The sequence below is a fragment of the Mytilus californianus genome, unplaced genomic scaffold (genome assembly GCF_021869535.1).
Source record: "Mytilus californianus isolate M0D057914Y unplaced genomic scaffold, xbMytCali1.0.p SCAF_1, whole genome shotgun sequence".
NCBI lineage: Eukaryota > Metazoa > Mollusca > Bivalvia > Mytilida > Mytilidae > Mytilus > Mytilus californianus.
The window spans coordinates 4,311,697-4,336,470 of record NW_026262581.1 but is presented as its reverse complement, the minus strand read 5'-3'; the positions used below and the strand labels follow the sequence as shown (position 1 = coordinate 4,336,470).

The 24,774-nt window shown below is 32.3% G+C and overlaps 1 protein-coding gene across 3 annotated transcripts; it reads right to left on the bottom strand.

Annotated features, from left to right (window-relative positions):
- Positions 1 to 20,464, bottom strand: LOC127698196 (uncharacterized). 3 transcript variants are annotated; one of them, XM_052201561.1, is made up of 7 exons: positions 20,259 to 20,463; positions 20,104 to 20,143; positions 12,615 to 12,872; positions 6,688 to 6,816; positions 4,807 to 4,893; positions 3,877 to 3,981; positions 1 to 2,770 (listed from the first exon to the last, which is right to left on the bottom strand). In XM_052201561.1, the coding sequence occupies exons 3-7, from the start codon at positions 12,837 to 12,839 to the stop codon at positions 1,838 to 1,840; spliced, it is 1,479 nt and encodes a 492-aa protein (XP_052057521.1). In that variant the 5' UTR covers positions 12,840 to 12,872; positions 20,104 to 20,143; positions 20,259 to 20,463; the 3' UTR covers positions 1 to 1,837. The 3 variants fall into 3 exon arrangements, with proteins under 3 accessions (XP_052057521.1, XP_052057515.1, XP_052057523.1); XM_052201555.1 differs by lacking the exon at positions 20,104 to 20,143 and having other exon boundaries at positions 20,259 to 20,464; XM_052201563.1 differs by lacking the exons at positions 20,104 to 20,143; positions 20,259 to 20,463 and adding an exon at positions 17,841 to 18,075.
- Positions 20,465 to 24,774: the final 4,310 nt, after the last annotated feature.

The window sequence follows — 24,774 nt, the reverse complement described above, 5'->3', positions numbered from 1 at the left end:
TAAAGACCAAACAAATTTAATTAAAACCGTAAAAATATGGATAAAACAATAATCCACTTCCCGACTATATGATCAGATACAATGATATATTTATTCAAATCTAAATCAACGCTATTTGACGCACGTCTTTAATTATCCTTTATACAGAACGCTCACAGCCAAAAGTAAGAACATGCAAAGTAGAATATATTATGTGGAGTCATATGACCTTGACCTGAACTATCTACGGTCAACTCTGCTGTAACATGAGTATTTTGCAAAATGAACAGAATTTGTCAGCTGATAATATATAACACTGGCTCTGTAAATTAAAGTAGGTGCCTATACAATGACTACTTAACACGTGGTATAATTTGGAAACTATCAAACAAAAAGGGGGTGAAAATATGTATCAAATAAAAAAACAATTACATATATATCAAAGAAACAGAGTTTAAATTGGTGTTATGTGTCTCTACATATGTTGACCATGATCTGTATGTAGTCTTCATCCCTTAAATCATGATCATGACGACCCATAGCGTCCATTACTGGGGTTCTTTTTTATATGTATAACCTATACATGTGTATTAAAATACAAACGAGGGAAAAATTATGAAAAAAACTGTCAAAATTGTCTGTACATACTTTCATTCACTACCCGACAAATAACACTATTATACAACACTAACAAACATAGACCATTTCAGGAAATAACACGTGAAAATAGATTCATGATAATTACAGGAAATAACACGTGAAAATAGTTTCATGATAATTACAGGAAATAACACGTGAAAATAGGTTCATGATCATAACAGATCAAAACAGATACAACAAGATGGAGATACTGAAACAACTACGATAGAGGAGGATTTAAAATCGAAAGAATCCACAGATTACTATGAAAAACAAAACAAAGGGAGACTATCCAACGCTCACAACCATGTTTAAACCTGCCACAGTCTTTGTCTATGTCCCAAGTAAAGAGTCGGTAAATCGGTGGTTGTCGTTGGTTGCTGTCACTCGTATATGTTTCATCAATTGCTTTGTTATACATCAGGGCGTTTTGGATTGTTTCACATTTTGTCATGTGCATGCCTTTATTAGCTGACAATACGGTATGGGTTTTGCTCATTGTTGCTGATGACTATATATACGATGACCTATAATTGTTTACATGATCCACGTCAGTTGATTCTGGTGGATAGTTGTCACATTGGTTATCATAACACATCCCTTTATTTTTATATATAAAAAACAACGAGAAAACTGTACAAATCAGCATAAAAAGACATAAATAAAAAGCAAATTCAAAACACTCAAAGTCTGGTCAATAGGTACTAAATCAAAAACGAAATGATATCAGATTCTCAAAAATTGAAAGCGTATAAGTTTGGATAAAAAACTCTCCTATCAGGGGGTAAAAAGAAAAACAGTTAGTTACATTTTTTTATCTCTGTGGTTTTATTATTATGATGTAGCCTAAGAATCCTGTTTTTTTTCTTCAGAAAAAAAAACCGACATTTAGCCGGTTTTCTTTATAGACTATAAGACTATATTGGTATAGGAATGCGATATTTTTCAAATCTTCTTGTACGGAAATAAATGATCGTCATATCACCATTTTTATCGTTTCTGGAATAAAATTAACTACGACAGTTTGAAAAATGTATCGTGTAATAAATGATAAAGATATGGTGTTTTGACAACACAGTTGTAATTAATATTTAAACACACTAATATTTGCTACTGAATTTCAAAATCCAGATTTCATGATTTCAACTACCTTCTAAATATTTTTAGAAATTGATGTCCACTTTAACGTGGATATGTATATGTAAACGTAAGCAGAGAATCATCTCCGATGGTGTCGGATGAATTCGCGATTAACGCTAAAATTAGAACACTGAATTCTTTTGTTGGTTGCTGATTTTGAAAGTCTATTAAAAACGTTGTTTGAGTTATGGCACCACTGATTTATCTTTAATGAAGGTATAATTGTTTTACTTCTTTGCGTAGAAAGACGCTCTGTTTCTCGTTTTAATAGTCGCGATTGTCCTAAAATCTTCGAAACTTCTGCTAAAGGCGATGACGCTGTTGTTTGAGTTGATGACCGCCTGCTACTGGCAGATGACGGATGAGTAAGAAAAAATGGAAGACTTTGAACAGATATTTTATCATCCATTTCTGATTTTTCGCGACGTAGTTCCCATTGTTTTTTCTCGTGTGCGTAACTTCCAACAACTTGTACATTGCGCATCGAGGGAGCACTCTTGCTGACGAGTCGTCTATGATAAAATTGATTGTTGTGTGTTTGCAACGCCATTGACGCTTTTGTCGGTTTATGCATCACTACCGGTTTTTCCGGTGGTACATATACATGTGGATTAAAATTTCCTAAACATGGCGACATAGAGGGAGACATTGTTCCATATCCATCATCTTTACCATTGAGCTTGTCAAGAACATCTGATAAAGAAGATTCGTTATTTTTGTCTTGACTTCGTGCACTCAGATGTCCAGAATCAGTTTCACCGTCTGATGTATCGTTATCTTCCTCTTCACTCTCAATTTCACTGGGTGGAAGAAGATGTTTTGGCAAGGGTGGAGGCGGAGGTCGTTTTTGCCATGTTTGTCTCGGCTCGACTCGCACAAAAGGAAACACGTTTTTATTTTTAACATCAATAACCTCAACAATGTGGTCATTTCCAAGGTCGAATGCTAGATCTCGACAACTTCTTTCATAACAGCTTATTCGTTTACCTTTTTTGTCCTTTTCTTTTAAATCCTGTAAATGGAAAAAGCGTCAATGCCGCATTTAGAATTCGATTATAACTAATCTGTCAATATTAACGTAATTCTGATTTCAAGTTTTTGTTATACGGAATCTTATATGAAAAAATAAAAAATAATTCATACATGATTTTTATGTGATTTGCATGATTTCCAGTTATGAAAAAAAATATATATCTGCGCATTTATTATCAAAAACAATGTTGAATTTACCATTTTCACTATTTAACTAATTTTAATGGTAAATCAAATAGCCATTTAGTGGCTTTGCTGCATGTTGACATTAGATTACAATAAATTTGCGATCATCAAACTCTTTATTGAAACAAGCAAATATTAAATGTAAGACATTGATTTGCTCAGCGTATCTTCCGAATTTATTGACTTATTTGCATCCAAGTACTTTTTAAACATACCCAGTGTGCAAGATACTACATGGATATTATGGAAAACTACTGTTTATTAGTTGTCCTATTTTCTTAGCCTTCATATCTACGCGTGAGGATCACTAGATATCTTTTTGCGTTCTCTATCGTTCTAAGTCATAGACTACATGTAACGTTTACTTAACAGTTACTCTTAAACACCTAGAGGAATTTAAAAAAAAGTATAGATAAAACATTAAAAATTTCATTGGTCGGATATTTCGCTATTGTTAAGAGGGTTACTTAAGGTTTTTTTTGTGGAGGGGTAATCCAATAACAAAAGAAGATTCTGAATAGACCCGTTGCTAACCACAACTCCTTGATCAGTGACTGTTTAACAATATCTTTATTAGATGATGTTTTGAGCATCTCTTATTTTTGATTGTTCAGAACATCCCCATGGACTTTGTCATTTCGTTTTGACGTATAAGGGAAAAGGAGTGTATGACACGTTCTTTATACTTCTACTTTATTCACAACACCTTGTAAACCAGTCTTTTTCCAATGGAATTCTACAGAATTAGGTTCTGTTCATTACTAATGAATGTTCTTTTTTTCAAGATTATAGATATTCATTGCACTAATAGTTGTTAACAATGACACTAAGGTTCCTCCATGTATAGTGAAATAGCATAACTTTGTCGGTCCGAAGAAACGACTAAATGTTGAAACTTACGAAATATTTAGCTTTATGGTTGTAATCTATACCGACATCTATCAGAAACTCTGCCATCTCTGTTTGTCTTGCTCTTATTGCAATCATCAAAAGGTTTTCTTTGTACTAGAAGATAAATTGATTTTATAAATTTTTTTCTAGTTTGATTGTTGTGAAGTCTTGAATAATTTGCTGGCGTATAAACTTAAAATATCAAAGCATGAGTTATAGCGGAAATTTAATATTTCATTTTGAAACTGAACTTTTAATATTATTTTATGCAATGGTATGTTTATTGTCATTTTATTCTTCTCGTATTTATTTTGTTGTATGCGAAATTATAACTTTTGATCCGCTTAACTTTGAATGGTCATGCATTAATTACCAGTTACAGTGAGGAATTTAGTTGGGACATGACTTTGAACTTGTGTATTACATAGTTGAAATTATGGTCTGTTTTGTGCCTTGTCTTGTCTTTTACAAATAAGTGTATTTGATTTTTAGCTGCAAAGGGTAGTATCGAAATTGCCCCGACTGCTGAGTCGAGGTAAAACTTCCGACCACAAATAAAAGTCAAAATTTCACACGATTAGGTGTTTATTTTTAGTCCCCCAAAGTGCAAAAATCTACTTCAACACGTGCAATATCGATAAAGATATAAAGCATTTGATTGTCTCATCGAATACTTTGAAAAGGCCTTTACTGTATAATATTTGTATGCTTGCTGATGCAGTTTTATACAGTAGATTTCCTTAAATGACCAGTCATTATGTACCTTTTTCTGATCATAATTATATAACCATAATATAGAAATGGTTCGTTCGACATATTAGAAGAAACTTTGTATTGCTTGAGAGCTAACTCACAGAATAACTTATTGCTTACAGCGACAGGAATACATTGTAAAGTGCTTATTTAATTCATTAAGTTAAAACGTTTTTATCATACTACCCATGTCATGTTTATATCAGCATTCTTTTTGTCCAGTGAGTTGTGAAGAGTGAGAAAATCGCCATTCCTAGCTGCATTATACATGTCCTGTAAATAAATTAAAAACATTTGAAAATTAACAACAACAAACACAAAAACACCACCTTATTGAGCAGTTACATATGATACATAAAAAATATGTATTTATTTTTTTGGAACCAGAAAATTAAAAAAATATGAAATGGTCTTTATATATCAAAATTCCATACATTAGAAGAACGCCAAAGCTGTCTTATGTGGTACTCTGACATTACGTTATGGGGTTTTATTATTACTTGATGATAAGTGTCTTTACATAATATGGTTTTACTTAATGCTGTTTTGATATTACTCAATATGGTATAGTCATTATTTAATGCTATTGTGATATTGCATGATTTGGTTTCGTAATGACTTAATATGATTTGTCAATACATAATATGGTTTTGTCATAACTTAATATGATTTCAACATTATCTAATGTGGTCATACTATAATAAACAAGTCATACCAACTTGTAAGATGTATGAAAAACAAACAATTTATAAATTTCTTTCAAATTTAAATTCATTTGAAAAGGTCAGAAATGCAAAGGAGTTTTTTCCCTGCTCGAACCTTGCCATAGTCGTTATTTACAATGGTAAAACGTGAGAAAAGGAAAAAGAAAAGTCATTGCGCACTGAGGTTATAGCGTTTGAACGTTCCCTGATAACAAAATATCAGTGACCATAAAGAACAAGGATATCCAGTTTGTTCTATGATCATCTAAAATATCTGTTCACATAAGAATTGAAATTAACTCACATCATGATAGGATGAATTGAAGATGAGGAATGCCTGTACACCATAATGAACATTTACCTAATAATTGGTGAAGTGTTTATTTTTTTGTGAAAGAAAATAAAAAATGAAAGGTTCATGTAGTTGCAATATCAAAATCAAATATAAACAAGAATGTGTCCATAGTACACGAATGCCCCACTCGCACTATCATTTTCTATGTTCAGTGTACCGTGAAATTGGAGTAAAAACTCTAATTTGCATTAAAATTAGAAAGATCATATCATAGGGAACATGTGTACTAAGTTTCAAGTTGATTGGACTTCAACTTCAGCAAAAACTTCCTTGACCATAAACTTTAACCTGACTTGACCAAAAAATGTAACCTGAAGCGGGACAGACAGACGGACGGACAGACGAACGGACGAACGGACGGACGGACGGACGAACGGACGAACTAACGTACAGACCGAAAAACATAATGCCCATCTACTATCGTAGGTGGGGCATAAAAACGTTCAGTGTCAGTGCGTTTTGACATAAACAAAATAAGTCAGTCAATGTGCTGTAGAAGATAATTTTAAATATTTACATTATACAGCTCATTAGATTAACATTGTCCTTTTTGTAATACTTTAAAATGTCCGAAATAGCTGTTAGTTAATCTTAGGTCATTCTGATATGCCAGTATCTGTAATATAAATAAACTCATCATAGATACCAATATTAAAATTTTGTACGCCAGACGTGCGTTTTGTCTACAAAAGACTCATCAGTGACGCTCGAATCAAAAAGGTTAGAAAATCCATAGTAAGTACGAAGCTGAAATGCATTGAAGACCCAAATTCTGAAAGGTTTTGCTAAATACAGCCAAGGTAGTCTCTTCCAGTGGTAAAAAATCCTTAATATTTTGAAAAATTCGATGTTTTGTAAGCAGTTCATTTTTAATTATGACCATATCAATGATAATCCATGTCAACACAAAAGTGGCTGGTGATACTCTCTGGGAGGAAACCTCCACCACCCAATGGTTGTAAATAAACTTACCATAGAAACCAGGATATTTGATTTTCTGTTTCCTACCTCTTTTTCTTCCCTTGTCATTTCTGTTTCCTCTTCCTCACTTTCGTCGTCGTCTGTATTATCTTTCTCTTGGACACTTCCATTATTACTTGGCTTTCGTTTCTTTGTTTCCTTTTTATCTTTTAAACCCTGTTGGAATTTAAAGTTTTATTAATAAGGCTTTAAATGTTTTGACAGGTTGTAATATTGAGATACTTGTACAATTTAATGCAGATTTGTCCAGTCAGGGGAAAAAGCATACGTTCATACGGCAAATTCTTCGAATGTGATCTAAAAATGTAACGTAGATAAATTTTAAAAACGATTTAAACGTGCGAAAGAATAATCATGTTCCTCTGGCACCATCTTACGGTGTTTATATATCCCAACTCGTTCGTTATGCCCGTGTCTGTAGTGACGTTTTGGATTTTAATGAGCGTAATATATGTATTACTGGTAAATTATTAATTCAGGGATTTCGTTACCACAGATTACTTAAAACCTACTAAATTCTTCCAGGTACAAAGATTTGGTTTGCAAGTTTGGCTGTACCTGTAAAAAAACTTAAATCAGACGGAATAGCACATCCTAAATTTTACGGTGATGTTGTTTACCGAGCCCGGAAATTTATATACGATCCGGGTAAACTTCTCAATCCTTTGCATAAACTTATTCTTAAAGGTTACCAATTCAACACTGTATTGAGATCTTTGAATATTGTTTTTATTGGTATAAATATTGATTTTGTTATCAGTAAATTAAAATCATACTAAATAGTTTTGTTATACACATGTTCACTTTAACAGTACTACAGCATTGCACAATGTCAGGTTTTTCTCTGACTGTTAATGACGTCTTTACCTTAAATCCATTGGATGTTGGATGTACTGATTGGTATTTTAGTCTTAGATACACGATTTTTTTATTAGTTGTTATTGGCTTTGAACTAGCTGTCAGTAACTGCGAGTACTCTCAGATCTGGACTTAGTGTCCTTTTTGTTGTTAGGGATGAGGGATGGATAAATACCCTGCCACGTCCAGTCTGTGTTTATGTTTGATATTTTTCTGCTTTGTATCGATCTGATGAGTGAAGCCTTTTCCAACTGATTTTTATAGTTTGTTCTTATGTTGTGCTGTTACACAACTGTTCAAGGTTAGGGGAGGGTTGAGCGCTAACAAACATATTTAACCACGCCACGTTCTTTGTGTGCCTGTCCAAAGTCAGGAGCCTGTAGTTCAGTGTTTGTCGTTGGTTCATGTTTGTCATATTTGTTTTTCGTAAATTGTTTTGTTATAAATTAGGCCGTTAGTTTTCTCAATTAATTGTTTCATATTTTTCATGTCGGGTCCTTTTATAGCCGACTATACGGTATCGGGTTTTTTCATTGTTGAAGGCCGTACGGTTGCCTATAATTGCTTACATCCACTTTATTTGAACTTTGGTGGATAGTTGTCTCATTGGCAATCATACCGCATCTCCTTATTTTTATATAAACAAATCTGTTGTTAGGCTATGTAATACTAAGGAAATGTGACATGATAGTTGTATAAGAAAGGAATGAAAAGTTGTCATCTGAGGTCATTTTCATATTCAGATTAAAGGTGTTTTGTGTAAAGCAATAATGCATCTCTCCGAAAAAAAAAACACGCTAATCCCTCAAAATACATTTATTGGTCGATATAAAGTCTCGAATGATTGCCAAGTGTTTATGAAAAATCAAGTTTTAAATCGTCCCTAGTCTGGACAAGTATTTTGTTAAACATGTTATGCGACGTATAATACACATCCGTTTCGATGCATAATTTGATCCAAATTCATTCGGTACAACCGTTACCAGATTAAAAGCATTGAATCTATAAAATATTTAAATTTGAAATTAGAATAGTAGTTTTATGACATAGGCAATATATGTTTTGTTAATGAATAAAAGTATTACCATTTAAAATCTAGTGAAAGCACTTAGTGAATAGCTCAGCAGTAATTGATGTTATATGGAAGCATTTCAATAAACTACGAAAACATATAATATATGAAGTTTTAAAACCTTGCAGCATTTAAACAATGTAGTTTTTATTTAAACAGACATGTAAAAATGTCATCGCAAATGAAAAAAAAAAGTTTGAAATTAAGTGTCTGCATGCATTTGCACTTATACATGATTTGAAATAAGTCTCTATTAATTTATTCAATGTGAGATTACATATACAGCACTCAATTTGCATTCTGTATAACGGGTTATTACAATTAATTCTCATGCAGATTACAGATATTTGTATGCATGCTGTAAAAGCATGCACTTAATTTGTATTGTTGGAATTATTATTAAAACTCAATAAATCAATATAGAGGTATGCTATAGTGCTAATATATCATATTTCAAAATAAAAAAAAAATATTAGAACATGTTTAAATACGAAATCTGAACGTATTGACCTATTTAGTGGTCACAGATACTCCCGCCCGCAACATCTGAGAGAGCATGATTTCTTGCATTTAAATGTCTTCCTCCGTGACCGACTTTAAGATCAAATTATTGCGAACACCATTTTATCATTTTGTCAATTTATAAACATGAACTTCGCTGAATGAATTCGGAACTCGTACTATCAGCAAGTATATTTTGATAGTTGTTTTTGAACTTTTGTATTGGTAGTTTGAATTCAAACATTACTGTCATATACAAAGTCCTTAATGATATTAAGTATTTCAAATCAACTTTGGTAAAATGGTTTATGTTTGCATTGTGATGTGAATAGGTTAGCATTTAAAACTTATCAATATAATTGATTGGTAATGGGTGTGTAAATCACAGATAAGACCAGTCTGAAAGTCGCCATAATTGTTCTGTTCTTGCTATATTTGGAAACACTGTATGCTTTATATATACGAAGTAAACTACTTTTTAAAATCCTAATCCCGGCAAGTAAAGTCAGACAGTTATTCTCAAATAATGATTTGACTGCTTCATTTAGTTTTAAGATAAGATGTGCCGTAAATGTTAATTAGACGTCAATCAGTCAATATAAATAAAAAGGAAATGATTGGTAGAGTTCAATGAAAAAGCGAAAAAAAACCACACAAGGGAGCTACCATTTGATTATTATGGGGGGGGGGGGGGGGGGGGGGGACTAGGATGAAAAATTTTGTCCTGCATTTTTTTTAGTTGTAATCTCTGTCCTGCCTTTTTATTTTTCACTCTATTCGGTCCTGCCTTTTTTTAATTAGTTTATCCTGGCTTTTTTTACATAAATTGTCATCCTGCCTTTTTGTTTTTTGCTAAGTTGCTCATCCTGCCTTTTTTTTACTCAAAACTCCTGTCCTGCCTTTTTTCAAATTTCAAATCCCCCTCCCCCCTAAAAATCAAATGGTAGCTCCCTAATTCAATTACAAATAGAGGTCTAGAGCTTTTCAAAATACACATCTAGAAGTCACCAAAGAAAACATGTAGAGGTCTCCATACAGTAGTCGTATGTACAAGCTATAAAATGCCTCTATTATAGACAAGTTGGAGTCAACAGACGACCAGTTCTAAGTATACTAAATACCAAATGATATAGGTAAAACGCACATAATAAAAATTAAACCGGAAACAATTAATTTGATAATGTAGGTTTCAATGCATCTATCTTCCATAACCAATTTTCCAACACCTTGTCAACACACGTATCCAAAACAATGTACATCTATGTGAATGAATAAATAACCAGAAATGACCAAACATCGGAAAACGTTTACAAATGTGCTTTGAATGTGTTTTGTGTGATGTTTACAGTTTTAAGAATGATTATAATTTTCTGGTGGACAGTGATTCTAGGAAAAAAATGTGTTGCATCAAACGATGATAAGTTGTTTCCAAACATTATTAGATTCGTAATTTTTCTTTACTTTTATTATTTCAGTTTGAGCATCGCTTTGTCTGTCTATCAAACTAACCGAATCAGATGGTATAACCGGATGGTTTGACCAATATTTTTAAATGTTGGCAGGGGTACTATTGACAATAGATTACATGTTACTTTCGCTGTTATCGTTTTGTTTGCAATGTCCAATTCGGAAGATATTCAATAAACTTTGTGGTTTGCTGGTGATAACTTCACTCTGCTTCGAAATAAATAGTTTTTTTTAGCTTCATAAACATAGCTTTTACGTTTCACTATTATTTCCTTGAAAATGTCAAAATCAGCAACAACAAAAAGCTTCCAGATTATCACTTTTTTGTTTGCTTAGAAAAAAAAGTTCTTTGCTTTTTTTTATGGAAGCAGTCAACATCTATTTATACAACACAGATCAGATCTTCAGCATCACAACTTACACTATCATATAGATTATACCGTTCGGAAATCCGAAAACAGACAAAATTATGATAAAAGGAGATATACGGTATACCTTAGACAGCAAAGTTGATTGTTTAAGGTGACCACATTGTGTTTGCTTTGATGAATCGCGAAATTATTATGGTTCGTTTAAAAAAGTTTTTACAATCAATTGTCATATCTGGCAAGAAGAATATTCAACCAATTTAGCTACTTCTTTATAAAAAATAAGGAGATTTGCATGACTGCCAATGATACAACTATCAACCAGAGATCAAAAGACAAAGATGTGAAAACATTAGGTTTATTAATGTCCGTTGATATAAGATTGTATGAAGCTAATCTAAATAAAATTCCGTTGATCGAGCAGTTTAATTGTCTGTTGAAAGGAATGCATATGAAACAAATGCAATAAATTTGATAAAATTTCATCATTCCTGCGTTTTTATTGATGTGTCTGTACTTAAAATTGGAATATGACATATTTACACTCAATTTGCTGAGTTTTTAGGAGGCTGCAGTACTCCTTATGGATTATATTCTTCCCGTTAACAGGCCTTTGTATGCAAAATAATCGGAACCTCACAACAGGAGGATCCAAAAGTTGCACATATGACTGCTATTTTTGGTAAGTTTTATATAATGGTTTTAACAATCAAAAAAATTTGAACATTATAATGCAGGAAAAGAGATTAAAAGGTGTGTTTGTTATCATTCTGTTCTAATGAAAACCAGGATTGAGTTTCCAGCCTTTATAAAAATAAGGATATGAGGTATGAATGCAAATGAGACATGCTCACTGAAAAAAAATTTTCTTCGGAAGAATATAGAAATCGCTTTGTTAGTCTGTCCGTCATTCTGTAAGTCCGAAACAAAAGGTTTTCGGATGGTAGCTTAAGATCTTTGCTTGATTGTAATGAAACTTAAAATTACACCAATGGAATCTATAGGAAAGGAAAAGTTGTCTTTTTTGTCTTGAGGTCAATAGGTCAAAAGTGAAGGTCACTGTTACTTAAAACAGGACAAAACAAATAATAAATGGTTTCTGGATGGCAGCTTGAATTTACCTTGCTTGATTGAAATTAAACAGATGGGAAGGGAAAGAAGCCTTTATATTGTGTGGTTAACAGGTCAACGGTCAAGATTACTGTTACTTGAAATATTAAAAGAAAAGTTGGTTTATGGATGGTATCCTTAAAACACATGTATGCAGTCGAAAATGAGCAATAACAGTACATTTATTTGTCCCTCCAATCATACTAGTATTTTAAAGCCTTGCAATAAAAATGTTTTCACTCAATAAATATGCAGTAAGGGGAGCATCAGTTGGAAGTGGCAGGTCATCATTTATGCCACACATATGTTTGGTAATGAAATCATAAAATTGTAATGAATATGATATTTGCAACTGACCTTACAAGGTGTTCTCGATTAATCCAAATTAACGAACCAACATTATTTGAATCGACGGACTCCTACAAATATGGATCAACGATCTTAGTCCACCGAATAATGTCATGCAGTGAAGATTAGTATTAAAAAAAACAATACATTACCAATCTCAACTATAAGGTTATATACAGATATCTTTAAAAAAAACTGTTTTAAATTTGTCACATCTAAAAAATATTAACCTTTTCCTGAGTCCGTTCTTGCTCTTTGATGTTCGTTGAATTCTTCAGTGTCTTTGAATTCTTATCTTCTTGTTTGTTTTCTTTATTTTTTTGCTTTCCTGTCGTCTTATTATCTGCAGATTTTGCCAACTCTGATGAAGATATTGGAGATCTTGGCGTGCTGGTTTTGATTGTTATGTCTTCACCAGCGTCGATCAGTTCTTCTGTGTCGTCTGCCATTTTCATTCTGTTGTTTATTACATTATGTCACCACTGAAACTGAACATGGATTCGAATGAAATATTTCAATATATTGATTAATTCCTTCTCACCACTGAGAATGGAATAGATCATTACTCTTGAAAAGAATATTAACAAATTTAAATAAGACGTGTTTAAGAAGAAAATAACACTACACTGTGAAGACAACCTATGGATATCGTTTTACCGTTTTGGACACATTTTATAAAATTTTAATATCTTTGTGTACAACCGGTATCGTAGATCCAAGGTAAGAAATTTAATTTTAATTCTATTAAAGTCGAACAAATTAAACATGAGTCGTCTTGAATTCAAATTTAATAATTACTTTTAAATTTTTCAGGTATTAAAAACTGGAGTGGAGGTGGAATTTGAGCAGTGTTTACGTTAGTTCGATTATCAAATATAGGTACATATGTTGAGGCTTAGATAAGAAAATATTCAAGTACAAATTGCCTAAAATAACAGGATATTTTTACCAACGTCTATGAAAGGCAATTCAACGACACACACAAAAAAAAGAAAGAGAGAAAAGAGATCGAGAGGTCAGCATACATTCTTCAACAATAGACGAGTGTGCTAACAATAAGTAATGCCCTAAATAGCGGCGATTCTTAAAAAGTTGTTAATTAACTAGTATACAAAACTCCAAGACAATTCAAAAGACACAAAATGCCAACAAGGCAAGAGCTACAGCAAAGGAAGATCATAGAAAAAAAAACTGTCATATTCCTTGGCTGGTGGATCATTACGGTTAAAATGTGTTCTTGCTGTACTTGGCTAATTGTCGTGTAATATTTTGCCATCATTCGGCGTATACGTGTCATGAAAAGAAGTTCCTTCATAGCATAAATTCCAAATGGAAGAATTATCTGTAATATTATTTCCTATGGAACATATTGCAGAATTTGTTCCTGACGGAATAAAGATTATAGAATATTTGTTCCAACAGGAATAAAGATTAAAAAATATTTGATCCAACTGGAACAGATATTATAGCATTGTTTATAACAAAGTTTCCAGTGGAACTTCTGATAGGCGGAACAAATATACGTTTACATATGTGTCTATAAAAGTAAATCATGTGCACCTTCTCAGATGAAAGTACTAGGGAATTGAAACAAAATTAAGGGAGAGTCCTGACCTAGTATTGTTGCTGTAGTGTAAATCTGTCACATAAGAATTACAATTTCCAATCTTGAAAACAGCCTGACTAAATTAAAAAATGTACTTGTATGATATTTACTTAGAGTTGCTACTTAAGGCATTTAAACCTGTATCAGTATTGCCAGAAATATCACTATAGAAACTGTAGGAAATTTTGGTAACAATCGGCCGAACAATACAGCCGCTGGGAGACTTCGTTTTACATTGGAGGGGAATATGTGATGACCTAAAACCCATTTAATACCTTGTAGATAGTTTCTATACAAGATATTTGTCTGTTTTTACTGACTCTTAAAATTGAAAAGATAAAACAATATTCTTCTACGAGTAGGCTTTTTCTCCAGATACGTGTTTGACAACACGGAGATTCTTAAACACATACTATGATAGGAAATTGCTACCTCGTGATCAAAACCAGCTCAAATGAGCTTATTATGGATCTTAATTCTTGTCTTAGTTTTGAAGTGCCATAACTGATAAGGCATAACATAAACAGTCGTCTGGTGATTACAACATCTTAAAACAAAACAAATACAACGCAATGAGACGGTCATGTAATAATCGATATTTCTACCTTTGAAATATGGAGAATTTTGATCTTATCTGCAAATTAAGGATTTTTTTTCAATACAATCTATTAAGGAATATACATGTAATGGAAATATATAAAATCAAAAGAAAAGTTGTATAAATATTGTCGAAGAAAGAACATAAAAAACCTGTTTTTACGACCGCAACGACCATTAAAGGTGTCCTAATTATACTTTATATAATCTCTTAAAAGACGGATTAATGGATTAATTTCTGACATCTTGGTATTCTTTCAATCATATTTAAGTCAACATTTTGAGTATTTATAAGATTTAGAATTCAAATTTCAAGTTAAAGTATAATTGTTTCATTTTAAGATGTCGGTATTGTAAAAAAGGTTTAATGCTTATTTCATCTTAATTACTGTCCTAATACGCTTCTGTAAGACGAGATCACTTTTGGGATGTGTATCATTGTTATTATATGATAGGCTTTGTAATTAAACGGCACACGTATCCCATCATTTAGATAAAATCAAGTGAGCGCAGGGTAATCAACTCAATAATTGTTCGAGTAACCAGTTAGACAGCAACGGATGACTATAGTTTTATTATTAAGGTCATCAGCTGTGAAACCCGACTTTAGTGTTTCAGCATTTTTACAATAAATCTCCTTCTTAGATCACACGATCTGGTTGTGAAAAGAACTGATATATAGACTAATATTTTAAGTTTAACATCGATTTAAAAGACAAACAAACCGGCTAAAATGTACTCAAGTTTTGAAGAACGTGATTTAATAAGAAATCCTGACAACTAGATAGGGTATACTTTTCTTATTGATTTAATTTGACATTTCTTCCTGATTTTCCAACTCTGATGTATAAACTAGCATGATGAACTACCAGTATATTTTTCTTATTAAATTACTAAAATAAAATGACAAAAGAGGATTGATAGAGGAATATATCACTATTACTATACAGAGATGGTCTTTCATGATTGATTGGTTGATGTTTTACGACTCAGCATAATCATGGCCAAGAAAAACAAACATGATATGATAAAGGGCGGGCGGCAAATGCTTGTGGGGAACACATTTTGGCCGCCAAAGGAGAGGAAAGTAGAGGCAACTAATTAAGCAACTCTTAGCGAACACTAGTATGCTTGCTGATGGTTATTTTGCTTGCTAGGAGCGTGACACTTTTAGCGTATTAAATACATTCCAAAACTGCGGAAGGATGGTCATATTCGTAAGACGATGGAACGTGTTTCTAATTGCTATACACTCTGCGGTTCTCTTTTCCATTAAATCAATTAAGGCCAATAAACGCGGCGTAAAATAAATGCCATACGCTGTATATATATATATATTAGGGCACGATAAGTATAGTAATATGTTCGTGTCATTGCACATAAAGGAACGATTTAATAAACATATATATAATTTTAATAGATCAATTTATCTTAAACAAGTAAGATATGCATATATAATTTATGGAACTGTATCAAAAAGTGTTAAAGTGTTATTACGATATAACATTAAGCTTTTAATAACCTTGTAACATGGTTAACATTTTTACCTCAGATTTTTCACAATTAAATCTGATTAGTTTAAAGTTATAACTGAATTGCATTTGAAATTTACACTGTGTCGTAATCGTTTAATTTCTAACTTTGTTGGCTACGCCATGGGAATTATTTCTTCATATGTCAAGATGAACTACTTTCGGATAACTGTTATAATACAAAGATTAACGAATGTGCTTTGGTCTGAATTCGTCTTTGTTAGAATAAATCCAGTTTGAAACAAACAAGATTTTGAGTGTCAGTGTACATTTTATCATCGACAAGAGAAAACCATCATCCACATAGAGCTTCATGCTTTACACAGACCGGGTTTTCACTTGATAGTATAAACCCAGTTTGAAACGAACAAGATTTTGAGTGTCAGTTTACATTTTGTCATCGACAAGAGAAAACCATCATCCACAAAGAGCTTCGAGATGTACATACCAGGTTTTGACTTGATAGTATAAACCCAGTCTGAAACGAACAAGATTTTAAGTGTCTTTCGGTTGGTGTACATTTTATCATCAACAAGAGACAATCCCCATTCACTGAGCTTCGAGATTTACGTAAAGTGTGTTTACGTGCTCAATGCTGTATGCTGTAGATTCAAATTTACCAAGCTCTCTATTTTTTATTTGCTCTAATAGAAAAAGATCAGACACAAGTAAAACATACTTATGTAGTCTTCTCCACAGTACAATTTATATAACAACACAAAAATAAAGTGAGCATGCATTATATGAACAATATTGATATTATAATAAAACTAAACTGAACATTGGAAAGGTAATAAAGAAAGAACGACAGAGATGATGATGATGACGTTGTGTGTTTTACCCAAGTTAATATTATACCACTTGACCTTTATCAAGTTTACAACTTGTTTGACAAATAGAACAATTTGGTCATAGGAAGGAGTATCTTTTCCCCAAGTCAAGAGTTCATATCTATTTGTAGCATTCAGAAAGCCAGCTGAGACTATTAATGTCTATATTCGTTTAATCTGCCGAAGATCAGTGGTTCTCATCGGGAATTCAGGCTTCTTCAACCATTAAAAATGACCGCCACGAAATAGCCAATAGTTCTGACAGTGGCGTTAATCACCAAAACTTAATCAATATTTCGTTTAAATAAAAGGTGCAGCCACAAAAAAGGAAATGCCGTTATCAATATTTGACCCACATCGACATAGTTGGTCAGATATAATAGCCCGAAATAAGTTATAGTTAAAGACAGACTCCGAGCATCAAAACCAACTCAATCTAGAACCAGACAAATAATGTAGGAGTGGATCCCGATTTCGAGTGCCGTTTTTTCAATTCTGATTTGAATTTTGATGATGAGTACAATTTTGGAATGGTATGCGATTCCAGATTATTCCAGTGCTTGATTGTTGAAGGAATAAATGATTGAGAAGTTAGATGTGAGCAGCAACCTGTAAAATGGTGAATGTCAAGAGGGACAAAACTACAAAGAAGCATTATTATTCTGAATATTATAAAACATTTGCAATTTTCTACTTTTCATTTGTTCCTCGAAGGTTAAACATGAGAATGGCATCCATATTTTGGAGGAAAAACGATTGATTGATGATCACTCAGCGAGCGAGGAAAGAGAAAATCATATATACATGTAGAAATCATGGGTTTTCAATGCAGATTTCTTAAAATTCGATTGTTTAACTTATAGATGTCTTAACCCGAGCTGACCTTCTTACCTTTTATATGTAGAATCAATGACAACACATGTTGTAAATAGATCCAATATCCAGGGATAGTTTTAGTAAAATTTTGTTATATGTATATCAAGGATTTGTATACAAATCCTTGTGTATATGTTGTTAAATTCCGATCTATATTTCTTTCGTTTCAAACAGCGTGAAATCCCCCGACAACGTATTATCCCTTTCCTATGAGAAATCGTATGAATGTCTTATGTTCACCATAGGAAATTAGGTAAGAATACGTGGATGATTTGTGTAATTAAATAGTTTAAATACAATTCACAATATTTTATTCTAAATGGTGTCCTTTGAAATCTTGAGTTTAAAATTAGAGAAAATACAATTCACAATATTTTATTCTAAATGGTGTCCTTTGAAATCTTGAGTTTAAAATTAGAGACCTTTTAAAAAGTCCTCTGTAGTTCTTTAAAATGATTTTCAAAGATAACCAATTTTGTGTTGACTTGTGACATTCTTAAGATAACGCTTACAAATATGACAATGTTTTCATTTTATATCTTTATTCATGCTGTTTTAAGTATTATAACCAAATATGAAGATTTCTTTTATCTGTTTACACTGGGAACGTCAATATATATGTTCCTGGTTTACAGGTGCAAAAAAAGCGTCTTATTGATAATTCTGAAGACTCGAATACTCTTTTGTACCCTGTACTAGCATTAAATCCAATGTTGTTCCAGTAAAACTTCGAGCAAATATAAAATTATATACTTTGATAAAAATGGTTTTTACAACATTTCGTACCATTGAATTTTTCTCTGAAATACAACTTATACAGTAAATGGTCAATTTCGTGTGACCAAAATAATGCAGGTGTGTACGTACCTGCTTTCTGAGAGAAATCGTTCGGACATTCTTTAATCAAATAACTCGGTTTTTTCTCTTTGAATAAGTAGATTTATTGCATTATTCTGATAAATATTCATGAATGATATTTAAGCAGAAGAAAAAACAAATAATATTATTGATTGTATAGACAAGTAACATTTGTATCATCGAGATTTTATTATTTAAACGGAACTGATAACGAAATTGTACATCGCATGAAAAATTGAACATGGAATTGATTTAGAAAATGGCAAACATCAATATCTGTAATATTTTTCAAAAAAGGAATTCTTGCAGAAAATTACTTCATAGAAGTTATTAAGTTTTTATTGATTTTTAACCAAATACGATAATTAATAGTATCAATCCACAAATTTCGATTTTTCCTTATTTGTCAATGAAGTGCGGAGATTATCAAAAGTCTATACTGAGAATTGAAGCAAAAACCAGGAAATGGATTTACTGAAATGAACAATTACTTAATATTTATAATTTTGTTGCTGATATCGAGTAATTGCAAAAACATATTTAATAATTTAGCATTTCCGTGTAGATTTCCTGGAAAACATTATATGGCTTATTTCAAACACTTCCAAAACTGAAACCAAAATCGAACAAATTTATTCATCCAGGCTGTCTCAATGTTGCTTGTCATGATAAGAATGTCATCATCAATATAGCACTAAAACACCCTCAAGAACAAGAGAAAGTAAGTAGAGAACCTCATTGGCCCTTTGGTTGTGACATTTTAGTAAAATTCAATAAAACATACTTTTCGGTTGGTTTACATGTATACAGTCCTCCTTTTGTTCCATAAAACATAGTATATCTACTGCTATATGTTGATACTACACATATTAGCTACTTAGGGAACATTAACTCTAAGGTACAAAAGTATTAAGGAAGTATACAGACTTAAAAACTGAGTATCTACAATGAATTACGTGTATTCAAAATAAAAAGATTTTTAAGAATTACATAACTGGTATTCAACAATACCAGTTTTGGCATTGCCAGCCTTTAGTCAGTCATAATAGATTATAACAGAACCTGGATGGTCATCGTTGTATATTTTTTCATATTTTAAATCAGCGACTAGTGTGATTGGCCATCAATAGAAGAAATAAACCTCTACGAATCATGAAGTTTGTAGTCCGCTCTTAGTAAATATTATAATATAACTCCATTAACACTGAGATGACTATTTTAGTGGTAAAATATGCTCGAGTCTTAAAATTGTCCGGAAAGAAACCGTTAGTCTTAATTGATATAAAGTTATGCATCCTATACTCTTACTTGAAGCAAAATTGTTAAAATTTCAAATATTCGTTATTATATCAAAATATTCAACTAAAAATTTGAGTATGAACATTTTAAAATTGTAAAATGTAAATGTCAAAGCGCTTACCTGACAGTACAAACTTTTCAGATAATCTACTGTGAACTACCTGCATAAAAACATAATTGATATATCACGCTATGTGAAATTCATTAAAATTGAATTTAATAGTACTTTAACAATTATTCAAATTTAAATGTTCAACGATAAAAATTTCAACTAACCTTGGATGTCCTACTAACGGTATACAATAAAATCCAATCATCTGCCAAAATACAACTTTTCACAGATTTAATATCATATTTTAATATATTTGAATTCGCAATATCTAGTACTTTAATCTAATAAAATTACTGTAAGCTTGTCAATCATGTAGTCCTTTGAATTTTTACACACCGTGGATAACAGGAGAGGATATCGATCTAAGATCGATGTTTGGGTTGGGTAGATGCCAATTGGTAGCGTACTCTAGGTATATCAATAAGTCTTACACCTTGACAATTAAGACCATATGTAAATATACTAATATTGACAATTTAAACGGTGCAAATCAAACTTTATTGGCGTAAAATGCTATCCCTAATGTTTGTCATAGGTTTAAAAGATTTAATTTAAAAGGTTGAATTTTGATTGGGATGTTGACTTTCGCTACTCAATCTTTTAACTAAGTTCATGCATATATATATTATCTATTATGTAATATTTCAATTTCAAAAAGACATCTAGAAGGGCTCTTACAGTTCTCTTGGCCCCGAAAACATGTGTAACTATATAATATAAAACTATGAGATGTGGTATGACTGCCAAACAGACAACTATTCACCAATGTCCAAAATGACGTAGATTTATATTTGCCATGAACAAACCCTTTTAAATCATTTAAGTCATCAAATGCTAATAAATCTTAAGTGCAAAAGTTCGAGCTTTAATACTTTTTCTCTTGACCATCGTATCGTTTTGTCCTTTCGTTCTTACCTTTGATCTAATTTACTTAAAGGAGTTTTTTTTCTAAATTAGTAAAAAATGATTAATCCATAGAGCATGTACTTTTATTATGTACTCTTATATGATACCAGAGACAATGTTTTTGATTTACTTTTATTATGTACTCTTATATGATACCAGAGACAATGTTTTTGATAATTAAATTTTTGATTTTTTTTTATATTTTTTTAAGTCAAGATAAGCTATCTGTGATTCTTAGTGGAGTCAGCAATATCCGTTTGTGTGTCAAAACCTGCAGAGACATTTTAGATAGACGTCATAGATTTTTATATCATGTGACATGTAGATAAAATTGAGAATGGAAATGGGGAATGTGTCAAAGAGACAACAACCCGACCATAGAACAGACAACAGCAGAAGGTCACCAACAGGTCTTCAATGCAGCGAGAAATTCCCGCACCCGGAGGCGTCCTTCAGCTGGCCCCTAAACAAATATATATACTAGTTCAGTGATAATGAACGCCATACTAAACTCCAAATTGTACACAAGAAACTAAAATTTAAAATAATACAAGACTAACAAAGACTAGAGGCTCCTGACTTGGGACAGGCGCAAAAATGCGGCGGGGTTAAACATGTTTATGAGATCTCAACCCTCCCCCTATACCTCTAGCCAATGTAGAAAAAAAAAACGCATAACAATACGCACATTAAAATTCAGATAATTTGTTTTACTTTTTTTAACTCCCTGTTTTCCTTTAATGGTTTTGAAAGTATTGAGTAATTTGTTTCTACTCTCGTAAAATGAATGGCTTTTACATTTTTAAAGTTTGTAATCTGTTTTAATCAACGTGTTCTATATGTGTTTTGAAAATTTCCAATTGTGTCCTATTCCATATTGTTACATTGTTGATGCATGGAGTCTGGATTCGCATGGCGGATGAATCATACATAGCAATACCCTATACCCTGTCAACGCACCTGGCCAGGAGAACATGCAAATAGATTGGTTTGTATACGAGTTTTGAACATTGATGACGCCCCTGCATAATTTTTCAACTGAATATTTACAGTCTTGAAATATAAATCATTTAAATCACACTAATACAGAAGCACTTTCACTGGCTCCTGGTAACCTAGAAAACTGACAATTCAACATCAGTAATTGGTAGTTATCATGATAACGGTATGATACACTTTTTTGTTTGTTCGACATAATTATATGCAACAACCTTCATCAAAGTCGCTCTAGCAAACATACTGAAGCCAAATACATAAACGCTTGGGGACATCTATAAATAACAAGCCTTCACAGACCGCCAACTTGACTCGTCTCACGGGTCAACATTGTCACTACCAACTGCAGCAATAATGGATATTTGAAGCTTCGAACAATTATGAACTTGCATGATTTCAGACTAAGTAGTGGTATGATGATTGTAAAATTGTAATGCTCATTCTTTATTATTGTGTAGTCTTTTGTGTACTAATGTTCGTCTTCCGTTGTTTTTCTTTTTTGTCATGGTCTTGTCTGGTTTTTTTTTCTAACTTGTTGCTTTTAATTGCCTGTGGTGTCTTCGCTCTCTTTTTATTGAAATCTTTGGATAAAAGAATGAAAACTTTCACTCGATTTTTAAATCGGTAGACGAGTGCAACATGCGATCGTAAGTGATTATCGATCTTCAAAATTTAATGTATATTTAGATTTTAAAATAAAATAAAAACAAATTTCACATTTGACAAGTTACCATGTCAACAAATTTACACTGTATAATTTCGTTAAATTTCTTGATTTTCTTATATTAGTAGTGTATATCATTTTTTGAAGAATATTTTGAATAAGAAAAGTATTTCCATAAATATTACAAAATATAAGTATACCCGGTATTTGGTAGGATTATTATAAACAGCCAAAAAAAAAAGCTTCACCAAAATTACCCCGTTGTTTCTTGGGCGTTTCCAGACCACAAGAAAATTTAGACGTAAAACTGCAGAAAAACTGTTTTGGTTTACTGTTGTGAAAAAAGCACATATTAGAACGTAACGATGATGTTATAACTTTAATAGTATCGTCTTAATTCATTAATATTCATTGTATTGTATTTTATTTCCCTATATTATATGTTTGAGCTAAAAAGGGAGTTTTGAATCCTCTGCAGTACAACTAAAGGTTACTTATAATCCCTGTACACAACTTAGATGATCTCTTAGATGTAGAAATTAACCAAACTTTCAGAGAAAAGGACAGTGGCGGTTCCAGGTTTTTTGACGATCAATGCTTTTGAATGGGGACATATGGTTGGACCCCCCTCCCCCTCCCCTTTATCCTGGGTTGGGACCCCCCCCTTTTAAAAATGACTGGATCCGGCCCTGCAGGACTTGGATCAATGGAATGTTCCAAGTCAGCAAAGCATTTAATATAGGCCATATGAAAGCCCCTGGTGTAATATTAACCCTACCAATGCTCCTGATGTAACATGGCCCTACCAAAGCTCCTGATGTAATTCAATATGGTCACATCATTGTATGAGACTAAAGGAGCTTGCAAATATTTTGCTCACCTTTATTTGCATCACATCAACCAATGTTTCTGTGAGATTTTAAAATTTCAACAAGAGAACATAACTTCTGACAAAATGTTAGCTTCAGATAGCTTGATTTTCATCAATCACCTAAAGTTTTAAAACATTTTGCTAATTAAATAACCTTTGTGAGCACACTCACATACCACACGCCCCCTTATTTTCACTAGGCAAACAAAATCTTACCAGATTCATAAGTTCAAAGACTCAGAACTCCTACAATATACAATCAATAAAAAATGCTTTTAGGTATGTACATCTACATATTATGTCCTCATTGACTACAAAGTTTCATGAAATTCTGTTGTGTGGTTTCAGAAATATTGTGATGACAAACTGTTGCAGTAGTGTACTTAAAATTCTTAGAAAAAAAATTTAACTTCCTGTCGATATGCACATCTACATAGTATGTCCTTATGATCTACAAAGTTTCATGAAATTCTGTTGTGTGGTTACAGAGGAGATCTAATGACAAGAACAGGGCTGACGGACATGCATGTCAAAAACATTATATGTGGTACAATGAAGTTTCAGTCATAGAATACTTTTTGAATTGACAAATGAGAATCAAGGATAGCCTCTGGTGGCCACGATTTTCTTTCATCAAAAGGAAATGATATTTCCTAAAAGACCTTCAATGTATGAATATTCCTATCAAGTTTGGTTCAGATTGGACCGGTAGCTTCAGAAAGAAAAGGATTTGCAATTTTGCATGAGGGATGGTATATGAACTAAAATTATGTATGCTCTTCTGTATTTTTAAAGTTATGGTGTATTTATTCTTGAGATAACTTCTCTTATGTGTGCCACGTCATTCTCTCAATTTTAGGCCAGTTTGTGTACTAAAATTTCAATAAGACACACACCACCTATTCTTGGTCCTCATTCCTATCCACGTTAAATTTTTCACTTCAAAACATTTTATGGAAGCGGGATCAATATACCTGTATTTATATATCAGACCGTACTGCACTGGTTACCAGAATTTTGGATACACCAAACCAGGCACTTCATATCTGAGAAACAGGCAATATATGCCCTTAATTTTAGAATTCATTCATACATTTTTGTATTATTTAAAGTTATCAGTAAATTATGTGTTCTACAAGGATCACTAGTCCTTCACCTTTCATCTGATAACTTAATTACTAAAATATATGCTACATAGTTTTAGATTTACACCTATGTGTAGGAACTATTTTGTTTTAAATAT

Coding starts and splice junctions, on each gene's coding strand:
- LOC127698196 (XM_052201555.1), bottom strand. CDS start 12,839: ATGAAAATGGCAGACGACACAGAAGAACTGATCGACGCTGGTGAAGAC. Junction 4,894..6,687: donor TGACAAGGGAAGAAAAAGAG/GTAGGAAACAGA, acceptor ATTTATTTACAG/GACATGTATAATGCAGCTAG. Junction 2,771..3,876: donor ACCATAAAGCTAAATATTTC/GTAAGTTTCAAC, acceptor TTCCATTTACAG/GATTTAAAAGAAAAGGACAA.